This window comes from Tenrec ecaudatus, chromosome 13 (assembly GCF_050624435.1).
Source record: "Tenrec ecaudatus isolate mTenEca1 chromosome 13, mTenEca1.hap1, whole genome shotgun sequence".
Lineage (NCBI taxonomy): Eukaryota > Metazoa > Chordata > Mammalia > Afrosoricida > Tenrecidae > Tenrec > Tenrec ecaudatus.
In genome coordinates, this window is record NC_134542.1 from 63,939,532 (window position 1) to 63,962,688 (window position 23,157).

Consider the following 23,157-nt stretch of genomic DNA (forward strand, 5'->3'; position numbering starts at 1 on the left):
CCATCTTCTCTCTCTCCCTTCTAAAATTTCATTGTATTCTCCTTGTTGAAAAATGTAAATGTCTAAATTGTCAACTAGAAAATGGCCTGGTTCTTGCACATTACAAGTTACAACTCGGTAAAGGTTTAATTTGGCAAAGTGTAACTTCAATAGCGGTGGTGTGGTTGCTAAAATGAGTAATTCTAGAATACTGCTGAGGCTGGAAACACAGTTCTGCTATTCGCCAACTGCATGAGCTTGCATAAATTGCTTGAGCCTTCCATGCTTGGCGTCCTCAGCTACAAAAAGGAGAAGAAGGATCGTCCCTGCTTTATAGAGCTCTGTGAGTTTAAATGAAACAGTAAATGGAGAGCACTTGGAACAGAGCCTGACTCTAATAAACCCTCAATAAATTTGTAAGCTGGGACCATAGTAGTAGAACCAGTACTAGCTGCTGTGAGCCGCCAGCTTAATTATCTATGATTGCTGTCCGGTGCCATCAAGTCAGTGCTAACGCCAAACAACCCTGTGCGCACAGAACCCAGCACGGCCCAGTCCTCACCGGCCCCACCGTTGGTGCTGTGTTGGAGCCCATGGTGGGAGCCATCCGTGGTCTGTCTATTCAATGTCCTTCAGCAACCCCGGAGTGGAAAAGCATCGGGACTTCTTCCTTGTTCGTGTTGTCCAGATTTGGCGTGCTGAGGCACCTCAGTCCACAGAGTAACCGCCTTGCTTTTCCACTCAAGGGAGGCCTTAGGGATTGCGTCTGCCCAGTGCGACACCTTGTTTGAGTTCTTGGCTGCAACTTCCCTGCGAGCTGAGTGCAGATCCAAGTGCAATGAAATCCTTGACAGCGTCAATATTCTCAACATTTATCATGCTTTTTATTCGTCCAATTGTGAGCAATTCCCCTCTCCCCCCCACATTGAGTTATAACATGTAGTGAAGTCAGTAGTCTCTGATCTTCAACATACGTGTGTCCAGTCCTGTTTGCTTTTTGTGAGCACGGCAGTGTCATCTGAATAGGTCAGGTTGTCAGAAAGCTGGCCTTCAATCCTGGTGCCCAGTTCTTCCTTTAGTCCAGCTTCCTGGATTATTTGCTCAGCATACAAATGGAATACTTCTGATAAAAGGATTCAGCCCCGATGGACACCTGGCCTGCTTTAAATCCTGCATCGTCCCCTTGTTCTGTTTGAATGGCTGCCTCTTGGTCTGTGTACAGGCTCTGCACAAGATGAAATGCATATTCCATCTGTACAAATAGTTGTGAATAGAGAGGAGTATGAGCAGCACCATTTTAAGAGGGCCGCATGTCCAATCCCGCATTATAGCAAGTGTAATTAAATGAACCTTTATTCCCCAAACCAAACTCCCTGCCACGAGTCCATTGCAACTCGCAGTGACCCTATTGAACAGGGTAGACCTGCCCCTGCGGGTTTCCAGGCCCGTAACTCTTTACGAGAGCAGAAAGCCCCGCCTTCCTCCAGAAAATACACCTATATCCCCATTAATTCTGACTTTTATGTAAACTTTAATCATCGGAGTAAGCTGGCCGACATAATAGTGCATTTTACAGTCCCTAAATTAACCATTTAATTTGGGTTTTTAAAATGTATCTTCTCCTGGGATCATACAACTCCTCAGTCTGGATCCCTGAGCCCCTAGCCTGACACCAGTGTTTCCCGAGAGAAAAGAGGGAAGACTGTTTGCCCATTCTCCAGGCACCGCTGGAGACCAAGCCCCAGTGAAGCCCGATTCAAGGAGCGTCTGTGCTAAAGCAGCCACTCGAGGATGGTGGGCATGTAACGGATCTTTTCTATTCTTTGCTGTTACTGTTGTTTTAGATTGTGGTTTGAATGTTCACAAGCAGTGTTCCAAGATGGTCCCAAACGACTGTAAGCCAGACTTGAAGCATGTCAAAAAGGTGTACAGCTGTGACCTGACCACGCTCGTGAAAGCCCACATCACAAAGCGGCCCATGGTGGTGGACATGTGCATCAGGGAAATCGAGTCCAGGGGTAAGGCATGTCCAGAGCCATCGTCAGCACACAGGTGCCCGAATGTCTTCCTGGGTGCCTCCTCGCACAGCACTTTGTCTCCTTTGGGGTGCGGGGGGGGGGTGCTCTCAGCTAGTTCACTGGCATGAAGGTCTGAAGTGAACTCACTCAGCAAGTAATCATGCAGCATGATTTCGAGGTACATGCAGAGGTTCCCAAAAAGCCGTGCAAAAACTCAGTCAAAAGAGAATGGAATTTTCCCACAAACTTTTTGAAGCCCCCTCCTACTTAACCAGTTGTTCTAAAAAATGAGCTGACGATAAATCTATAGAAGATGCTTCCCATCTGCCAAAGGTGACCCACAGAGACCGGCTCAATTAGGTTTTCATGTCTGTTTTTAAGTCTTCATAGCAGAGGTGTGCATGCTCTGTTATCACGACCCAAGGCCAAGACCAGAGCAGTACCCTAATTATGCCTTCCTACTGGGGAAAAGCTGCTGCAAGCCTATTAATATCTTTCAGCTTCATCTCCTGTTATGTAAGATGTTATGTAATTGGGTGATAAAGTCTTTCCCTTAAGACTTCATCTCTTTGATCTAATTAGACAAGCTGATGAGCCAAATGACACGTGTTCGGGTGACATTAGGTGAGAGTTACAGAACTGTGAATGAAAGGGCTTTTTTTAGGAGAAAAGTGTCGCAGGTCTCCAAACGTGGATACTTTATTTCTGCCACATGACCTGGTTGGCCCCAACTGTGGAGAAAGCTTGGAATTTGAAGAAAATACACGGAATTCCCAAGAAACTAATCAGCCCCCTGTGCCTCCCTCCAGGTCTTAATTCTGAAGGGCTGTACCGAGTATCGGGATTCAGTGACTTAATTGAAGATGTCAAGATGGCTTTCGACAGAGGTATGTTCTTCAGGATGTCCCTTCACTTGGGACCAGGATACTTTTGCACCCCCAAAACCAAGAACACTCTTATAGGGTTTTTTGTGCATTTTATTTTTATGATGGTCTCTTTTTTCCCCTGTTGTTGTTTTAAAATTATTGATGATTGTTACATCCAATAAAAAGATTCAGGTTCTTAGTTTATAATGTTTTCTATTTTTTTATTCATTGTAGGTATTAAATGGCTAAACTGTAGGGTAAGAAAGAAGAATAAAATAGAATAATCTTATCAATATTTGAGTAACCAAGGCTGGTCTGTGTTCACCAGAATGCACGATGTTGCTGCTAGGCACCACAGGTTGCTTCAGGCTCCCGAGGACCCTGTGCACAGCAGAACCAAGTGCTGCCTGGCCCTACACCATCCTCACAACTGTGCTGATGCTGAGTCCATGGGGGCCCACGGTGTCCGCCCATTAAGAGCCTTCCTCTTGTTTGCTGTCCCCCTGCTTTACTAAGCATGGTGTCCTGCTCCAGGTCTCCTGATAACATGTCCCGATTACATCCTTGCCTCTAAGGAGCACTCTGGCTGTACTTCTTCCAAGACAGATTTGTTTGTCCTTCTGGGAGTCCATGGTTCTTTCAATATTCTTCCCCAGCACGGTAGTTCAAAGGCATTGGTACTTCTTCACATGCATATGAGGTGACTGAAAATACCCTGGCTTGGATCCAGAGGCATCTTCACCCTCAAAGGCACAGCCTTTCCCTTCAACATTGTAGGGGCATCTTGTCAGATTTGCTCATTGCAATAGCTAGTTTGGCTTTCTGTGTCCCAATGCACAGAGAGCGATTACATTTATCATAACTCTACTGAGAAGAAAGGGAGGGGTGTAACCCTTGGAATCCTGCCTGGAGTGGACCCACATAGCTCTGTCTTGTCCCCCCGGCTTTTCTCACCCAGATCACTACCCCTGACTGAGCCAAGAGTCGACTCGTATGTGGAGGAGAGGAGGCGTTTTATTAATTTTTCAGACTGGCATTTAAATTAAGCTCAGTTTCCATGGTTCTTCAATGTGCCTTTACTTTAAGTACTAGAATAAGATATTACCAAAGTGGAGCTGTCGCCTCAAGTACAGAAAGTAAAACACAAACTAAGAAAGCAAAAAAAGAGCAGTGAGCTTTTAAAGAACCTCTCTCCTTTGCAAACATCTATTTCTTATTCCATCTTGCTGACCTCCCTCCCCCGCGCCACCAACCTCTTGAAGGCATCGAAAGCAGGAGACAGAAAGGAATACCAGTAAGTTGTGACTTTTACCAACCTGATACGAAGAAATACAGGCTAGAGCCCAAGAAGTTGCTAACAGCCAAACAACAACAAAACAGCTGAAGTGAGATAATCATGTGTTACAGCCCAAATAAGCATCATGAAGAACAATCTGTGTCAAGTAAAGGATCTACAAGGGTCTTTTTATTTTCTTCTGGAAGATGGCAACTAAACATGCCCCTTCCCAGCCCCTGGCCATGATGCTCAGAAATAAGCCAACAAGGACCAATTGAGTGTGTCCCTGGGTCCCAGAAAGCAAAGAAATGGCTGTCTTCCCTCTCACCAGAGGTGCAAGCCAGCCTGACTCTGCCCTTGAAAGTGCCAGTGACAATTTGAAAATTCGCGAAGAGTTTGCCGTGGTTCCTCTACAGCTACACCGCGACCCTAGGGATGGGAACCAGGGGTCGTGTGAAGAATGGTAGCAATGGGTCTCGGATGAACAGCTCAGAACACCCGTGTTCCCAGGACTCAGTGGCGCTGGGTTGAGGCCGAGTAGGAGCTGCTCTTCGGTAGGTTTCCGAGACTGTAACGGAGATGGAAGTAGAGACCCCAGTCTTTCTCCCAGGAAGAAGCTGGTGGTTTTGAACTGCCAGCCATGTGGGCTGCAGCCCAGCACGTGACCACTAGGCCACCAGGCCTCCTTGGTTCACAGAAATGGGGTGCTAAATACAGGGAGAAAAGGAAATTTGAAATAATTATGAGTGATCGCTTATACTTCCATAGAATGAGATCGTGGTGGGCGCATGGCAGAAAGGAGGCTCCTCGGTAATTATCCAAGGCAGACCCAAACAAGCCCACCTGAAGACCTGCACGGAGTGTATATAGCAGCTCTATTCATGATGCCCCAAAGAAATGGATGTCCTTCCGTAGATGACTGGGTAGACACACTGTGTGCGTCCACACAGCAAAGAAATGAAATGGGCTATTAAGTGATGAAAAGATTCCGAGGACCCTTCATTGTGTGCTGCCCCGTGACAAACAGAAGTCCAAAAAAGCTACCTGCTGGCGGATTGCAACGGGCTGACTTTCTGGGCTCTGAGTATGGAGACGAGAGAGGATGAGTGGTTGCCAGGGAGATGGGGCGGCTAGGTGGCACACAGGCATTTTGAGGCTTGTGGAGCTCTTCTGTACAATACGATAATGTGAACGCACACCATCATGCATTTGTTGAAAGCCCCTGGGACTGTGCATCACCAAGAGCTGGCCCCTACTGTAAGCCCTGGGCTTCTGTTAGGAATGAATCCATATCGGCTCCATGGTGGTGAGTCACACAGGGGCGCAAAATGTGAACAAGAAAAGTGACGTGGGAGCAGAGAGAACAGAAATTCTACTTTCTGTACTATGCCCCTGAAAACTTAACACTGCTCTTAAAAAAAAAAAAAAACTTTAGAAAAAGAAGAAAAAAAATTTAAGATAAAGAATAAAAAGGTAGGATCCGTAGAATTCAGAAATAATGGGTTTATTCGAGTGGGGCACTTTTTAAAAAGCAGAACTTGGAAAACTTCCCCTAGGGTAGGAGATAGTCTCAGCTTGGCAGGTGGCATCATAGCTGTGCTCCCTTTGTCTTCCGGTGGAACAGCGAAGGCTTCTGTGACCGGGACACGGCACGAGGCCCCTAGGAAGGTCCTAGCAGGTAAAACTCCCTGAGCGTGCCCACGCAGAGCCCCAGGCCCCCGGAAGAGCCCGGGACTGGAAGGGATGCAGCAATCGGAACGGCGATGTTGCAGACGGGGGTCTTTCCTGGCTCACAGCGACTAAGCATCACGAGGAGTATGTAACATATTTTCCCCAAATGTCATAAGTGAGAATGTGAATAGCTGAAAAAGCTTAACCTAGTCTGGGGGCGGGGCAGCAGGTGGAGATGGGGGAATAATGGAGGCAGAAGAGTCTTCCTTGAAGAAGAAAAGACGAGAAAAGAAGCGGTGAGTTAGCGTCTGTCTGAAGGCAGTAAGGTGTTTGTTGAATACATAGTTCAGTATCAAAGGTACCGGATAGGTCAACGCTTTGGTCAAGGAGGAAGAGTATGCAAAGGCCCTGGGGCCGACTCTGGAGAGGTGCCGAGTGAAGTAGAGCTTAGAGGTGCGTGAAGCAGGGTTAGTGGCTGCTAATCCATGTAGCATCTTCACACAGTAAAACTTTTCTGAGTGGGACAAGGTCCTCGGGCCAGTCTTCAAATCTTGTTTAAGCCGTTGTGCAAAGCATGATGTTACCATAATGATGACTTTATTTACCAAACTAAAATATAAACGTTAGATCTATAATGTGGGGAGAAAAGCAAACAGAACCCCACTGCCATCAAGTCGGTTCTGATTCATCGCGACCCTGCATCAGGTGTTTGAGGCTGTAAATCTTTCCAGGAGCAGCTGGTTGGTTGGTTTGAATTGTTCACCTTGTGGCATCCAGTTCAACACCACCCAGCAGTGACACGGGGGCTCTCTTCATAGTGGGACCAAACCAGAACCAAACTCACTGCCATTGAGTGGACTCAGAGCACCCTGCGAGATGAAGGAGAACTGCCCTGTGGGTTTCTGAGACAGTTCATCTTTACGGGAACAGAAAACCTCGTGTTTCTCCCATGGAGCCGCTGGTGGTTTCAAACATCGGAACTTGGGGTTTAGCCACCCAAAGCATAACCCGGCTCCTTGTAATGGGATAGGATAAGGGAAGTCCGGATTCTACTGGAAAAACAATTCATTGGTATTAGAAATGGGAGCTGTGAGGTGAAGGAGAAGGGAACTTATTCTTTCTTTCCTGAGTAAAATGTGGACATTTATCTTTGGCTTTGTTCTCCTTCCCCAGGACCTTGGGCCCCCAGCACCTCCAGACTTCCCGAAGGCCACTCTCCCACCCCACCCCCACCCCCGCCCTGGGAAGCAGTCTAATTCACTTCTCCCAGAAAGAGCTTTATCTCAATTTGTACTGACACTGCATCTGATTTCAAGCCAAGTGTGAAAGAGGGGCAGGAAGTCCCGATCAGTTTACATTTGGATGTCTCTGAGAGATCAGGGAGGTGTTTGCATATTAAAGGAGGCTCCTTTGCTATCCATAGAAGCCCTCCAGTTGGCCAAATTAAATGGAAGGAACCTAGGGTGGGGTCTTCGCTCAGAGTAGACACTGATTAAGTATTTAAAATCTATGGTCATCAAGTCAATACTGACTCATAGAGGCTAGGTAGGGTGTCCGAATCTGTCCATCTTTACAGGAGCGGACAGCCTCCTCTTTCTCCCACAGAGAGCAGCTGGGGGGTGTTGAACTATGGACCTTGCAGTTGGCAGCCCAGCTCCTAATCCCTAACACCCCCAGGACTGCATTTCTCGCTCACTGCCACCAAGTCAATTCTGACTCATAGCGATGCTCTCCAGCAGGGTGGAAATGCCTCTGTGGGTCTCTGAGACTTTACAGGAGTCGGAAACCTTGCCATCTTTCTCCTGCGGAGCAGCTAATGGTTTCGAACTGTTCACCTTGCTGTTAGCAACCCAACCTGTAACCACTACACCACCAGGGTGTCGATGAAAATTCAGTATTTTAACAAAGTGGTGCGTGCACATGTGTCCACCTGGGGCCCCTCTGAAGGCGGGCTAGCTTTCCTGGAGAGTCCTGGATGTCAGTACATCTGAAGTCATTCCCCATTTTGTAATGTCTTCTAGTCGAGTTATTTCAACACAACGGAGCTGTGTTTTACTTATGCCTTTGACCACTGCCCCTGCCCTGCGATACAGTCAGGATCTAGATGTGGAGTGTAGGAACTTGACATTATCATCCAACTTGGGGTTCTGGTCCTGCTTTATTAGACAATGGACAGAAAGTGGATAATATGCAAAAGGAACAGAAAAGTGTTTTATTGTCATGTAGACGAGGAGCAGCTTGGGGTCCCATGAAGAAAATACCCCTCCCGGCCCCCTCTGTCCCTGAACAGAGATCTGGTTAGCGAGTGATGCTCTCTCAGTGTTCACTGCACAGGCCTCTTGATGCAGAATTAGGCTCGGGTGGAACAGGTCCTTCTCCTGACTCTTGGGTCTGAGGTGAATTGAAGGGTACGGATGTATTTACTGCACAGGCTCTCAGACCTAGTCCCTCCTGGGAGGGTACCGGGCCGTTCGTGGCAAGTCTCAGGATAGAATGCTGCACAAGATGGAAGACTCACGCCAGAGGACGGTGGGTCACAGAGGACCAGAGGGTTGTAGAAAGGGGAATATGGGTCCAAGGCATAGGTTCCCAAACTTCTTTGGCCTACCCTTCTATTTTCAGAAAGATGACTCAAGGTCCCCCTAGCAGGTAAAAACTTTTGTACTATAGCCCATAATCCAGGATAACATTGAACTATCTACTTCTGAAGCCCCTCCGCCCTGATCATTCTTGTGCCTCCTGGTGGGGGGCGGAGGGTGCCTGGTATCGCCCATGTGGGGAAACACTGCTCTTAAGGTTTGTTTGGGTTGAAATTGGGGCAGTCTTATGCACTAGGGGGTCTCAGCTCCTTTAAATTAGGGTTGCCTCTGCTTTCATATTTGCTGTGGGGATTTTTTGGTTTGGGTTGGTTTTTAATATTTATAGGAAATCTACACCATTCTCCTGGGAACTCTTGACTAGCTATGAAAGGAAGAGGTATTTCTACAGACCTCATTCCTCTCCCAGCCAACTCCCCCCTCCCCCCAATAGTAAAGCATGGGAAAAATAAGTCACTTCAGAGTAGAAACCTTCTGTCGTTTCCCTGAAAATTGGCCGTGGATCTGTGGCATTGCCCTTGTGCATTGTCGGAGCCCTGGTGGTGTACTGCTTACACCGGCTGCAAACTGCAAGGTCAGGAGTTTGAAACCACCATCTGCTCCTTGGGGGCCTTTCTACCCCCGGAAGAATTACCATCTCAGAAACCCACAGGGGCAGTTCTAGCCTGCCCTGTGGGGTCACTCGGAGTCGGAATTGAGGACAGTGAGTTTGGTGTTTATTGTGCACCCCGAATTAGGTGTTTTAAAAAACAAAACACGGAAGCATTGCTGATCATTAAAAACCGATGATATGCACAATTGTGTCCTTTTATAAAAAACTGTGCTCTGAGTCCAGGTATTTCTCTTTATGTCTCTTAATCTTTGTGACAGATGGCGAGAAGGCAGATATTTCTGTGACCATGTATGAAGACATCAACATTATCACTGGTGCGCTTAAACTGTACTTCAGGGACTTGCCGATTCCACTCATCACATACGACGCCTACCCTAAGTTTATAGAGTCTGCGAGTAAGTATGCGTGTGCGTGTGTCCCGAGGAACCTGACGGCGCCTCCTCTCGGGAGCCGCTGTTCCAGGCCTTCCTGCTGGCTATTTTCCATGCATTTTAGGAAGTACGTCCCCCATGGTGCCCCCTCTGTGGGCAGTCCGACCCTGTCCTGGAGAGTCCCAGTGAGTCTGCGTGGACTCCGTGGCAGTGGGCTCTTGGAGTGGTCTTCCATGTCCTACGTATCCCGAGACACTGTTCTCCATTTGGGTCATTCGTGGCTGCTGCCCCCGGCAGTCTCCTCGCCCCATGCCAAGCCTCACTTTCCAGAACAGGAGCTCACCACTCAGCGGCAGTGCTTATCACGTATGGACTTACATCCCTTCAGTTAAGAAGTGGGAGAGAAGCCCTAGAAAACCAAAATGAACCAACAGCAGCAGCAGACGTCAAAGTGACTGTCAGACCACCACAGAAATTTCTAAATTTAAGTGTCCGAGTGACTGGTTTTAGGAAAAGACACACACTTACTGTCTCTTTGCTTTTTTCTCTAAAACCATATGTTCCCTGGATCTTTGTTTTGTCCATGTTATTTTATGTTTTAATTATTTTTTTATAAATAATTTTATTGGGGGCTCAACAATCCATACATCTATTGTACCAGATACATTTGTACATATGTTGCCATCATCCTTTTCAAAACATTTTCTTTCTACTTGAGCCCTTGGTATCAGCTCCTCTTCTCCCCTCCCTTCCCCACCCTCCCACCCTCATGAACCCTTGGTAAATTATAAATCATTATTATTTTTATATCTTACACCGTCCGCTGTTTCCCTTCACCCACATTTATGTTGTTCGCCCTGGAGGGGTTCGCGTCGATCATGGTAACTCCCCCTTTCTCCCTCCCCCCACCTTTCCCCTTTCCTTCTGGTGCCACTGCCCCCATTACTGGTCCTGAGGGGTCTGTCTGTCCTGGATCCTGTGTGTCAAGAGCTTTTATCTGTACCAATGTACATGCTCTAGGGTAGCCGGGTTTGTAAGGTAGAACTGGGGTCATGATAGTGGGGGGAGGACGCATTAACGGGCTAGAGGAGTGTTGGGTGATTTGTCAGTGCTGTACTGCACTCTGGCTGCCTCATCCCTTCCTTATGACCTTGCTGTGAGGGGATGTCTAATTGGCTACAGATGGGTTTTGGGTCTTCTGATGCCTGATACCTGATGGTGTCGACACCGCATGATCACACAGACTGGTGTGCTTCTTCCATGATGGCTTTCTTGCTTCCCTGATAGATGGCTGTTTGTTTATCTTCAAGCCTATAAGGTTCCCTGGATCTTTAAATCATCACATCACTTCCTTAGTAAGCAAAACCAAACCCCTGCCATTAAGCCCACTGTGACTCACCGCGACCCAGTGGGAGCGAGTGGAACTAACTGCCCCAATAGGCGTTCGTTCCACCGCTGTGCCTGTTTACAGAAGCAGACTGCCGCCCCTGTCTCCCACGCAGGGGCTGGGGCTTCAAACCGCCCACCTTCGGTTAGCAGTCACGTGCTTAACCACTGAACTACCAGGGCGCCTCTCCCTAGCACCCTTGACTTGCCTTTTGACTTAGACCTCGTACAAAGCCCAGCTTTCTTTGTTCGCATTTTCGGGTTTTCCCTTCAGAGCTGTTGTGGAGAATACTTGTGGTCAGTTCCTTGTAGGCCTGATTTCTTGCCAGTTGGTTCAAGTCCGCGTGCAGGGAACAGCCGTGAGGGTCACACGGCTGCCCACAACCTTGCCCACTAGAAACAGGAAAGCGCCTGGGTTTAGCAGAGACTCAGGGCCTGTGGTGGAAACGGAGGGTCGTTCCTGTCTCTTGGTGTGTGTGTGTGTGTGTGTGTGTGTGTGTGTGTGTGTGTGTGTGTGTGTGTGTGTGTGTGTGTGGTGTCCTCCTCAGAGAGCTGACTGGTCTCTTGTGCCTAATCTGGAGCCTCAGTGCTTACCTGTCCTGGGCTAACCTGGTGAGCAACAGGACGGAATCAGGACTCCCACCAGTTTCTGAACGTGACACTTGCAGCTTGTCTGCTCAAAGGAAATGCCAAGTCCTCCTGGGTAGACCCCAAGGCCTTTTGCTCCTCCCTCCCAAAGAACCTCACTTCTTCCCCACCCTCCCCACATCCGTCCTGTTGTGCTGAAGGAGTGTCCCTGATTTGATGATTCTTACTCCACTTCCAAATCATTTATCTTTGTTCAGTGGCCTGTGTCTGAAGTGGTCTTCCTGTGTAAAATCGGCAACCTCCCTTACCTCTGCCCTCAGAGAGCAGGGAGCGCTGCAAGTCACCTCAGAAGAAACATGCTCCCCGAATCAGGGGGAAGCGCCTCCTCCTTCCACTGCCACTCCATCACTGTGGCGTCTGTGGCGCCAAGCAGCCTGGCATGCTCCTTGCTCCATGCTCCATAGCGACATCCTTCTTGACGGGCGATCGGCCTCCTCCGGTGCGGTCTGTTTCATTCCTTTGAGGTATGGATAGTGGTTCTCCTAAAAAGAAAGCAGATGGGAGAAGGTAGCACTGACGGAACCCCCAGCAGATGGATGCCAGCCAGGAGCCAGGCCTGGCACTGTGCATCGGGATGGTGCGTTGAGAAGACATGTTGCGGAGTGTACGTGTAAGGGCCCAGGTGACGTCGCTGGAAGCATCAAACCCTTACCTGCCGAACTTAAAGCCCTCAGCCTCCCTGCTGGGCCACCCTCTCTGGCTCACCTAATGGAACCAGAAACAAAAACTGTAGAAAACAGAGAAAGATGGAGAAGAACCCCTTCCAAAAGGAGCAGCTCAAAGCTCCCACCTGAAGCTGTTGCTCTTAAACCTCTCTCTCTCTCTCTCTCTCTCTCTCTCTCTCTCTCTCTCTCTCTCTCTCTCTCTCATCTCTCGGGCCCTAAAAGGACTCGGGCCATTTTCTGTAGGTCTCCTGCGTGTCTGGCATTCATGACCATCCTTGGTGAACAAAACCAAACCACCCGGGCTCCCCGGAAAGTTTTCTCCCGCTACACTTGGGGAGCTCTGTTGGCCGCAGCCTCCCTTGGACAGCCTGCAGCTCGACGGCTGGCCGCGAGTGACCACAGGGAGTGTTAAGGGGCTGCAAGGAGTGGCCGAGGCCGGGGCAGGCTTGACGAGCTTCGTGATTCCACGGAGCCTCCTGTCTGAACCTACCTAGAAGCTTTCCTCCACGCACTCCTTCATCCTGGCTCCGGCCAGTTAAGGAATTGCAGGGCTGGGATAGGAAGGCCTGAGGAGACAAGGACCGTGGTTCTCACCGCATCTGCTCACTCATCAACTTTGGGATGGTTCCTGGCCATGCGGAAAACACTGCCAGGGTCGAGCTCTCCGGGCGGTGCTGAGGGTGGGAAAACTGCCTCCGGCCACGCGGTCTGAGGGCTTCTTTCCCAGAAGAACTTTGAAAAGCTCCATGACTCAGCTGGTGTGCTAACCTTGAATGAGTCAGATGGTAAACTCAGAAACAAAACCCCGGGCCCTTTGCCCCGCAACCAGAATTCCCCGAAGAGATGCCCCCGGGCATGAGAGGTTGTTGAGCTCCCCAGCTCTGGCCTGCTGACGCACTCCTTTGGCTCAGCCAAGTCCCCTTCTCCGGGAAAGAACAGTCACAACTACATTTTACAGTGTCCTGAGTCCCCTTCAGAGCGCCCGTGCCCTGCCCTGACAGTGCCTGTGTTCTCCAGCCCCTCGCAGACTCTCCTCAGTGCCACCGTCGTCTTCTCTGGGTCCCCAGTTCACTGACCCCCCTCTTTGTAGTCCCCCTGTGCGTGGCCCAGACCTCGGCCGGGCCTTTCCTTTCGCACCAGGTCTGTTCACATCTCAGCTTTCCCGCTAGACTGAAGACCAGCATTCTCTCGCTCATGCTTGTTCCCACGGTGTCTGATGGGCCCTCACGTAATTCAATAAACCCTGTTTGTTGAATGAGTAAGCTTATCATTTGATGTTAAGGATCACCATGGAATCTCAGGCTACACAAATGGGTCGGTTTAGCAAGACTTCCTTCTATAGCATATTCTTGAAATTCTTAGGAACCACAGATTCAGTGCTTTGACGAGCAGCCATCCCACGGTGGTCGGGCAGCTGTAACAGCCATCAAGCCTTGGGTCCATACAACAAGTCTACCTGCTTGCAACCCCCTTATCTGGCACTCATCCTGGTGTTAGGCCGGGTTGTCTAGAGAAACAAATCCAGTGGTAGTTATATAGCTGCAAGAACCAATTTTATATCAAGCAATAATTATATATCAAGAAGGTATTCCAGCGCAGTCCAGCTCAAGTCCATAAGTCCGATGGTAGTCCATAGTCCCCTTCAGATTCACAGGTCGAAGGTCAGTGACGCCGCATGGTGAATTGAGAAGCAGGCCAGTGGGTGCAGAGAAACATGGATGCTTCGTGGGGGAAACACAGCAGGGTGCGGGCAGCTCTCAGGGTCAGGGGCAGAGTCCCAGCAAGCAGGAAGGAAGAGTCACAGAGAGAGGTCATGTCTTTTTCTTCTACAAAAGGCTTCTGACATCAAGGAGGCGTCATCATGCTGTGACATGATTGACAGATTAGATTTGGCCTCACCCTCACCAGGAGTGTCTGGCTGACGTAATTCCTAACTTCCACAGTACTGGTGTCACCCTCTTCCACGTGTAAACCTTTCATGTACTTGAAGAGTTTGGGCGCTGGTCATTCATCTCTAGATGCATTCTAATTTGTGTAGCTCCCCCTTAAATTATCCTGTGGTCGTCTCAGAGCTTACAGTTTGAAAATGGGCAATCCGACCATAAGAAGAAGAAAAAGAGTTCTGGGTTTGAGAGAAGAATCTCTCACTTTTGATATTAGTGTAAGTATTCAGTGCCTTTTGTCATGTATCATCCCCAAATTTCTATTTCTAATGTGGACCTCTCCCCGAAGCCCAGATTCATCCACGATCAGCACATTTGTCTGCGTGTCTGCTAGACATCTCAAGCAGAACTCCTGACCCTCCCCCATCCTTCTCATCTAATTTACTGAACACCCCAGCTTGCCCCAGGCCTAAGTCCAAAACCTGGGTCATTCTTGAGTCATCTCTTCCTCACGGGGAGACCCTGTGCACCCAACCTTCAAAGCCTTTCCAAATCCAGAACCTCTCAGCACTTCCAGTGATCGGAGCTCCTGACTGCCCTCATCTGGGTTGTTGTCATGGTTTTTACGGAAATGGTCTTTCTGCCCAGACTCTTGCCCTTCTAGAGCCCATTTCAACATGGCGGCCAGAGAGACTGAAAAACAGACGCCAGGTCCTCACACTGCTGTTCCCACTGCCATCAAGTCAATTCTGACTCATAGCAACCCTACTAGGCTTCCAAAACTGTACATCTTTATAGGACTATATAGCCTCTTCTTTCTCCTGGGGAGGAGCTTCTGCCTTTGAACTGCTGACCTTGCGCTTAGAGTCCAATGCTTACCCAACACTGCCACGACGCATTCAATCTTGAGGATTAATGATAGAATGCCTTGGTACCTTTTCTACCTCGCCGCCTCCTGCTTGCCTCCTGGCTCACCCCACTCTCGCCTCATTGACCTCCTTGCTGTCTCAAAGCACTGTGGCCATGTTATCTCTCAAGGTCTTTGCCCTGCACACTTTCTGCCTGGAACTGCCTTCCCCCAGCTCTCCCGGGAGCCCCCTTGCCTGACTTCTTTCAAGGCCTTCTCACTGAGGTCTGTCCTAACACTCCACGTAACACCGTGCTTCTGAATCTGGCTGTTTTCCATAGTATTGGCTTATTCTATTACACTATAACATTTACTTACCCTTATTCTTGAATCATTATCTACTACCTGCAGTTGAAGGCCAGGCCCCAGGAGCAGGGACTCGTGAGCCCATCAGGGCCATCTTCAATTTCACATTCCTGTAGCTCCTTCCAACAAAGAGGGATTGTAGATGCCAAGGAGCCACTTCCATCAGTTTCCAGAAGAGTGTCGATTCAAATAGATGATTCCCATGGTTATAAACAAAGTAGTCAGGAAACAGAATTTTCTGCTCTTAATTCTAGCAATTGAATAACTGACTTTGATTATCTGAGATGGTGTGACTCTCTTAGAGATTGTCACTTAGAAAAACCCAGAGGGTCAAGGACCATGAGAGACACACGCAAAAAAGACAAATGATGCTTTTTTAGTTTTGTTTTTTGGCAAAGAAGTGAATCAGAAACAGGAAGTTTTGGGCAGAGATGGTAACATTTCTTTGAATTAAAACATTTTAGGGGCCATGCACATTCAAAAAGCTGTCTGTTCGTCCCTCTCTCAATGGTTTGCCCGTGCAGAACTCTTCCCGTATTCGTCTTAGGCCTGCCCGTGTTGAACCTGACTCAGATAGATTGTAAGGTGAAGTAATTAGGAATAAGGTGCGTGACCCAGTGTCTTGACTGTTAGATTCTGGTCTGATATCCAAGCTGCTGTCCTGACTGGGGCTCAGCCGTGTGGAGGCAGCTGCTGCAGTTGCACCCCCCACCCCACCCCAACTTCCTGGCATTTGGGTGGAAGCAGGAATGTGCTACAGTGTTCTGGCGGAGCACAGAATTCCAAAGCTACACCTGTCAGTTCTGATTAGGGGAGTGTTGGATGAATTCCACATGCCTTCTGTGACTCAAGGGGGTGGTGGCTGACCCAACACAGTGGAACTGAACTATCCAGACATAGCCAGTCCCCTTCCAGGGGCGAGTCCCACTACATCAGGGATCCTGCCACCACACCAAGCCTTTGAAGTTGCCTTCAAAGTCCTGTCTCCCAGGGGGGGGGAGGGGGCCCTAGCTGGTGCTTTGAGCAAAGAGCTTTCTTTTTATCTAACCCAAATGAATCGAAAGCTAAGGTCAGTGAATAGGAAGATTGAATGTTGGACAATATGTTGCTTGATTTATAAAGAAATACATCATGACTATCAAGTACTAAGACTTGGGCAGGGATGGTATCAAGTAGGGAAAGAGTGTGACTTATACACTATTGCTACACACACACACACACACACGCACGCACGCACACGCATGCACGCGCCACCCAAAAAGGATTTTCAAAATATTTTGAACAACACATCACTGTAATTGCTAGTGAGGTTTTAAGATGGTTCATTCGGACATGTGATTTTTAACCGGAGTATACATATGAGCTTGAATTTTTTATATATATAGTTACACCCTCTAAATGCAGGGGCCCCGGTGGTGGTGTAGTGGTTACATGTTGGGCTGCTAACGATTAGGCCAGTAGTTTGAAACCACCAACCCCTCTGCAGGAGAAAGAAAGACGGAGATTCCTACTCCTATAAAGAGTGACTGTCTCAGAAACCCACCGGGGCAGTTCTACCCTGTCCCATCTGGCTGCTGTGAGTCGGAATCCACTTGGCGGCAACGAGTTTGGGGTTTAGTTTGAGAGTCACACAAACTAGTTGCACTCAACTGTTGACCCAACTGTTAAAGTTTGGATGTGGCGCTGCCTAAGAAAGGCCTGGCAATCAACTTCTGGTAAGATGATAGCCAAGAAAACCCAATGGAACAATTCTCCTTTGCAACATGTGAGTCAGAATCGACAACCACCACCAACAAAACCCTGTTTACCCAGCACTGGTTCCTAATGAGCCCGTTGCCATGAGGTCCCTTCATCAAGTAGAGCTTCCACATTCGGTTTCCAAGGCCTCCACCCTTCTGGAAGCAGACGGCCACACTCCCCTGCAGAGCCGCTGCCCACTCTCGGTTCCCAGCAACCCGTTTGGCCCCAGAGCCACCAGGGCTTCGCTTGCACTAGTTCTCATGCCGGTTCCCGAAGTATATAACAACGGAGTGAAAAAACTCACCCTAAACACCCCCTCCTCCACCTTAAAGAAAGAAAACAAAAGCCCTCTTAAGTGAACAGCCCTGCTGGATGGAAAGAGCCTTTGGAAATCTGGGCCTTGAGCTTTCCAAACACTTCCCGAACTTGTGGCCAGGCATCTGTGAGAAAGCATGCCCCCATTTTCGAGTCACCCCAAGGACAATGCCATGAGCTATCTGTGCCAGGGGTCTGTTAAAACGCTTCTCCCTGGTGTTCACCTTGCTGTTTCAGAAATGATGGACCCTGACGGGCAGTTGGAGACCCTTCACGAAGCCCTGAAACTCCTGCCTCCCGCGCACTGCGAAACCCTGCGCTACCTCATGGCGCATCTGAAGAGGCAAGTCACAGCGCCTGCCCTCGGTGCCACGCGGGGTGTCCAGGGGAGGACAGGGCGGGGGGGGGGGTCCAGGGGAGGACAGGGCGGGGGGGTCCAGGGGAGGGCAGGGCGAAAGAAGGGGAGCGCTCTCTTAAGGGAATAAACAAGCGCGGAGCTGTCGTGTTCTCTTGGGTGGCGTTGCCTTCCTTGAGAAGGGATGCTAAAAGCGTCCTGCAACACTGAATGCAGATGCGTCTGACGTAACTGTGTCTGCAGCTCCCTTGTCTGTTTGTCAATCTGCCGGGGATGCCACTACTGTCCTGCATTCATTCTTACGGCCTGGGAAGCGGCCGCAGCTGGAAAGCCACCAGCATATTGTAAAGCAAGGGCAGAGCAGCCTGCAAGAAGGCTCCCCTTTCTTATCCGCTGGCTAGAAAACAGGCACTTCAGACTCACTTCGCATGGGGTTTTCGATCATTGCCTTGATGCCGCCAGCACTGCACACTGGCATAGAAAAAGTGGCAGAGGGCGAAGAGGAAGAGTGGAAAGTAACACTATTTCTGATTCATTCTGGCCCAGTGTTTAAAATAGCATCAGTTATTTCCCTAGTCTACAAGTGGAAGCACCTTCAAAATTAACTGATCAGCTTTGAGTGATTTCCAAATGATAAGACTAATCAGAAACAAAAAAAGCAATAAAACCGAACATCCCTTTTATATAACTTCTATTTGAAACAGGAGCTTAGAAATCACTGCAGAAGGAACTGTTTTGTGAGCCCTGGCGACATAGTGGTTACACATTGGGCTGCTGACCACAAGGTCAGTAGTTCAAAACCACCAGCCCACTCTAAAGAGTTACAGTCTTGGAAACCCAGGGGGAAGATCTGCCCTGTTCTATAGCATCTCTATGAGTCAGAAGCGACTCGATGGCAGTGAATCTTTTGGGTACATAACTCACAAGTTAAACAGAAATGATTATTTAGCCTCATATATCTCTACATGTTTTCTCTCATTTAAAGAGCCAGGCATTAATGAAGCCTTTGAATAATGATACACTGAGTATTGCTTCACTAGGCATTCAAGTTTGCTTCCTGTCTGGATGCAGTTAAATGTTCCACACTAAAACAAAGGAATGGCCCTCAAATTACAGCTTCTGTGCCCTTGCTCAGCAGTAGAAAGAATGTAGACATGTAAGCACCCTGACGAGGTTGCTTGCCCTGAGCCAATTCCTGTCAACTCTCTCCCTCTAACTCAAACCAGACGCACTGCGTTGAGTCATGTTCGACTCCTAGGGACCCTTAGAGGGCAGGGTGGAATCCCCCTGGGTGGTTCCGAGTCGGTAACTCTTAACTGGAATAGATGCCTCACCATTCTCCATGATGCCACCAAGGGTCCTTGCAAAGTCACTGAAGCAGAATTGACCTAGAAGCAGTGGCCTTCTCCCTAAGCACCCAATAAACAGTTTGACCTGCTGAAATATTCTGCAGAAAACCAGACAGCCAAAAGGGAGCGGGGGGAGTGGATTCATCAAGATGACCCAGTCTCTTCTACCACAAGGTCAGCAGTTCAATACCACCAGCCACTCCATGGGAGACAGATGAGGCTGTCCACTCCCATAAAGAGTTACAGTCTCAGAAGCCCCCAGGGGCAGTTCTACCCCTGTGCAGTCGCTGTGAGTCGGCACCGACTTGGTGGCAGTGAGTGTGACCCTGAAGCTCTGAGCTGTGGCGGAGAGGCCACAGACCCTTGGAACAGCTGCCCCGTGCCCCGGGCTGAAAACCCAGTAAGATGCCGGAAGCATGAAAGAAAGCTAGTGTTGTGAAGTTCAGAAGTACAGAGAGGGGCTTCGAGGAAGGATCAGTATCCTGTAAGTGGGCACAAACCTTCATGGCCAATCTTGCATCTCTGGTGGTCAGGCACCGTGCAGAACCCCCGGCGGCCGCGGCCTCCACGCAGCCAGTGATGCCTGCCCTTGTGTTTTTCAGAGTGACCCTTCACGAGAAGGAGAATCTCATGAATGCAGAGAACCTCGGGATCGTTTTTGGACCAACCCTGATGAGATCTCCGGAACTAGACGCCATGGCCGCGCTGAACGATATACGTTACCAGAGACTGGTGGTGGAGCTGCTTATCAAAAATGAAGACATCTTGTTCTAAATGTTAAATCTGAGAGGCGGGGGAGGGAGACATGGTGGGCAGATGAAGGAATGTCGATAGTAATTTAATCGGCTCTCGTAGCCGAATCTTCCGTGGTTCGAAGTTCGGGTGGGACACCAGCTTAAGATGAAGGGACTTTTTGTTGTTTTCGTGGTGCTGCCCGGCTGTCCTTGTAAAACAGTGAACACACGCTTCGCAGTCCTCGTGATCCTGGGTGTGCTTCATGGTAGGAGAAACTCCAGCTATTGCATGGCCAGCCCCCCATTTGGCAAGGGAACCCCGTACCGAGAAAGCCGCACACCTGCACAGCCTCTTCTCCCCGGGCCGCCTGTGCTTGTAATGCAGCATGCTCCCCAGGGGGACCCGATGTGCCTTTGCTGCCGGGTCCCCTGACTCAGACTGCTCGCACCCACCAGTAGTTGAACCCGCTCGCTGGCCCCTGCATTGCATACCCTGTCCTCACTTTTCTCAAATGGTTTTCTTTCCGGTCGCTCTTACTTTGACTGTAACATAGTCCCATCTCTCCCCGCCAAAGCAAAAAATGTGTTTCTCAGACTTGTTACTTTAATAAGTTATCCGTGCCAATAAAAACATATACAACCCAGAATGCTAGCTCTTCCATTATGATTGGTTTTCCATTGTGATTTTGCTGAATTTTTAAAAAATCAAGCAGGCAGGCATTAGTTTATGAAATGAGGCTTTCAGCCATCAAAATATTGATAGCTTCATGTTTTTCCACATTAAGAGAGTATTTGGGGAAACGGGTTTAGCAGTTTAACTGATACACAGTACTCCCTTCGCCCCTCTTTTGTTTACGATTACATTTTTGTGGCAAGTTCCTAAGATCACAAGTGTTTAACTACTGAGAGCACACCCAATTCATTGGGGGCCTCTTTCCTTCCTGTGCCCCTTGAGCACACATTTCGATGCTCCTGTACACCTGTTGAGAGGAGAAAGGGAGTCCCTTCAGAGCCAATAGAAGAATCTAAAAGAGTGGCTTTTTAATATTATGTTTGTCAAAAGTGTTTGTTGCCTACAGTCCACTGAGCTGAGAAAAAGAGGTGAGTCCCAGATAACAACTTGAGTGCCCCCTGAGGGGGAAGAATGGTCCCTTCCAGATGCCAGGAGCCCAGGTTCTGGGCCTGGTACTCTGTCACCAGCCACCCCAGAGGCTTTGAGCAAAGGGCCCTCCAGAGCATGTGCCTTTGTGTCAGTGAGCGTGCATCCTGGCAGAGCCCAAGCTCTGTCCCGTTTACAGATGGAAAAGTACAAGACACTCCGGTTTTGCCCTCTCACACCGTCTTACTTTTAAGACTCTCTAAGAGAGGCAAACTGGCAGAAATATGGATTGTTCCCACCCATCCTTTTGCCTCTAGGGCTTTGGAAGCGGATGGTATGCTTTCCATAATGTTTACATTCACAAAAGTACAGTTATTCAGGAGACACTTAGTCACCACTGTCTGCTCAACCTCTCTGAAAAATGGCCACCGAGCCAGGCGACACTGGATGCACAGGCGGATGCAGTACAGAGAACGTACCACGCAGAATTGGTTTCTGAAGAAATTCACTTTCAAATGGAGGCCACTGTACAGTACTGAACAGACACGGAGGCAGGGCCCTGACGATGGAACTTGACATGGAGACATCTGACCAAAGGAACCTGCCCCTGCGCGAGGTGCATGCTCCCATTCAAGACCGGAGTCTACAAACCAAACCCGAGGCCATCCAGTCGACGCCAACCAGACAGGACAGATCTGCCCCTGTGGGTTTCCAAGACTAACTACCAGAGTAGAAAGCCTCGTCTTTCTACCTCGGAGCAGCTGGTGGTTTCGAACTGGGAGTCTGACGAGTAACAGCCCAACTCGTAACTATAATGCCACAAACTCTTCTATTCCACACAAAGGTCTTTTAACACTGGATCTTAGCCAACAGGCCGAAGAGATACAAAGGTCTTTTCAAAGAAAGAACTGTTGTAAAAGATTATGCTTTGCCAGAAGGCAATCACTCTTCTCTGTCTCCCAAAAGAACAGAGACCTGAGATTGGCTGGGAGGAGGCACTGTTCGAATTGGACATGCCTGGAGCAGTGTCTGTGAAAGTCATGGTCCTCATGAATATTCAGCAGATGTTCAGGTAAGTTCTGAGTGGAGTGTGTCTCGGTACAAGATTATTGCTTACCTGCTCTGGGAAGACATGCACTTGGTACATCTTTAGTTTCATTTGTGCTTCCTTCCTTGAGAGCATGTAGGTGAACATAACAGCTGCATTGTCTGAGAATACACTCGGACTCTTGGGTGATGTTCCGTAAAATGAAGACACTATGCCCAAGCAGCCCCTTATTCAGTAATCATATATGTATGTGTGTGTATCTGTATATATGATGAAGGGGAGATTTCTATGTTTTCTCAGCACAGTCTGGAATGGGAAGGGAGACATACCTCTCAGAGGGTGCCCACAGGGTGGGCAGCACCTCAGAGACTGCCCTGAATGTAAAATATCTGAATCCTCTCAGTTTTTTGTACATAGTTTTGCAGCGATTATTGATAAATCAAAGATTTTCCTCTTCTTTACATTGTGTGTTAATTTCTAATGCCAGTAAGTTATGCCAGCCCCCCTGCTGGTTTAATCTCAAAGGAGTGCATTTCTGACACCCCCGTCAACACAGCAAAGCCCGTTCCTAAAAGGAAGTCGAATCAGAGGGTCAGGGGTCGGGATTTACCACCCTTTATCTTGGAGGAACAGCCGTGTAACAAGCCCGTTTCCCATTCCCAAGGAAGTTACTTGAGTCAGACTTTCCCAACCACACAGGGATTTGGTACGTTTGTGTATTGAACGCGCTACCTTGGGCCTCAGCCCCAGCCATCAGCAGAGAGTTAAAGGGAGACTGTGGGGATGTATTTGCCATTTTTTGAAGTTAATGTGAAACCACAAGTCATAATCTTACATTTCCAACTGGTGCTTTAAGTTGACATTAAAATGTTCACTTGGCCAATAAAAACCCCAAACCAAATTCACTGTCATCAAGTCAATGCCGACTCTTAATGACCCTATAGGACAGTGTAGAACTGCCCTGTGGGTTTTTGACACTGTAACTCTTGCCGGGAGTAGAAAGCCCCATCTTTCTCCTGTGGCTTGGGTCTCTGGTGGTTTTGAACTACTGACCTTGAAGTTCACAGCCCAATGCATAACTACTCTACCACCACTGGCAATAATCTATGTGTTTCCTTGGACCCATCACAATTGTAACTACTTCGCTGTTTCCCCTTTGCATGAGTGTGTGTCATCTAGAATGGGACAGACACTCAAGCCCAACTCACTGCCATCAAGTTGATTCAAACTTGTAGCCACCTTATAGAGGGGCCCAAGACTAATTTGATACAGGAGCAAACAGCCTCACCTTTTCCCAAAGGAATGACTTGTAGGTTTGAACCATCAGCCTT

General features: G+C 48.7%; 1 protein-coding gene across 2 annotated transcripts in view; it reads left to right on the plus strand.

Annotated features, from left to right (window-relative positions):
* Positions 1–20,316, plus strand: part of CHN1 (chimerin 1) — a 215,165-nt gene extending 194,849 nt beyond the window's left edge. For both annotated transcript variants that reach the window (XM_075529496.1, XM_075529497.1), the window contains 5 exons: positions 1,824–1,997; positions 2,807–2,884; positions 9,278–9,415; positions 17,479–17,584; positions 19,548–20,316. In XM_075529496.1, the coding sequence (XP_075385611.1) occupies positions 1,824–1,997; positions 2,807–2,884; positions 9,278–9,415; positions 17,479–17,584; positions 19,548–19,719 (668 nt within the window). In that variant the 3' untranslated portion in view covers positions 19,720–20,316. The remainder of the gene's footprint in view (positions 1–1,823; positions 1,998–2,806; positions 2,885–9,277; positions 9,416–17,478; positions 17,585–19,547) is intronic.
* Positions 20,317–23,157: the final 2,841 nt, after the last annotated feature.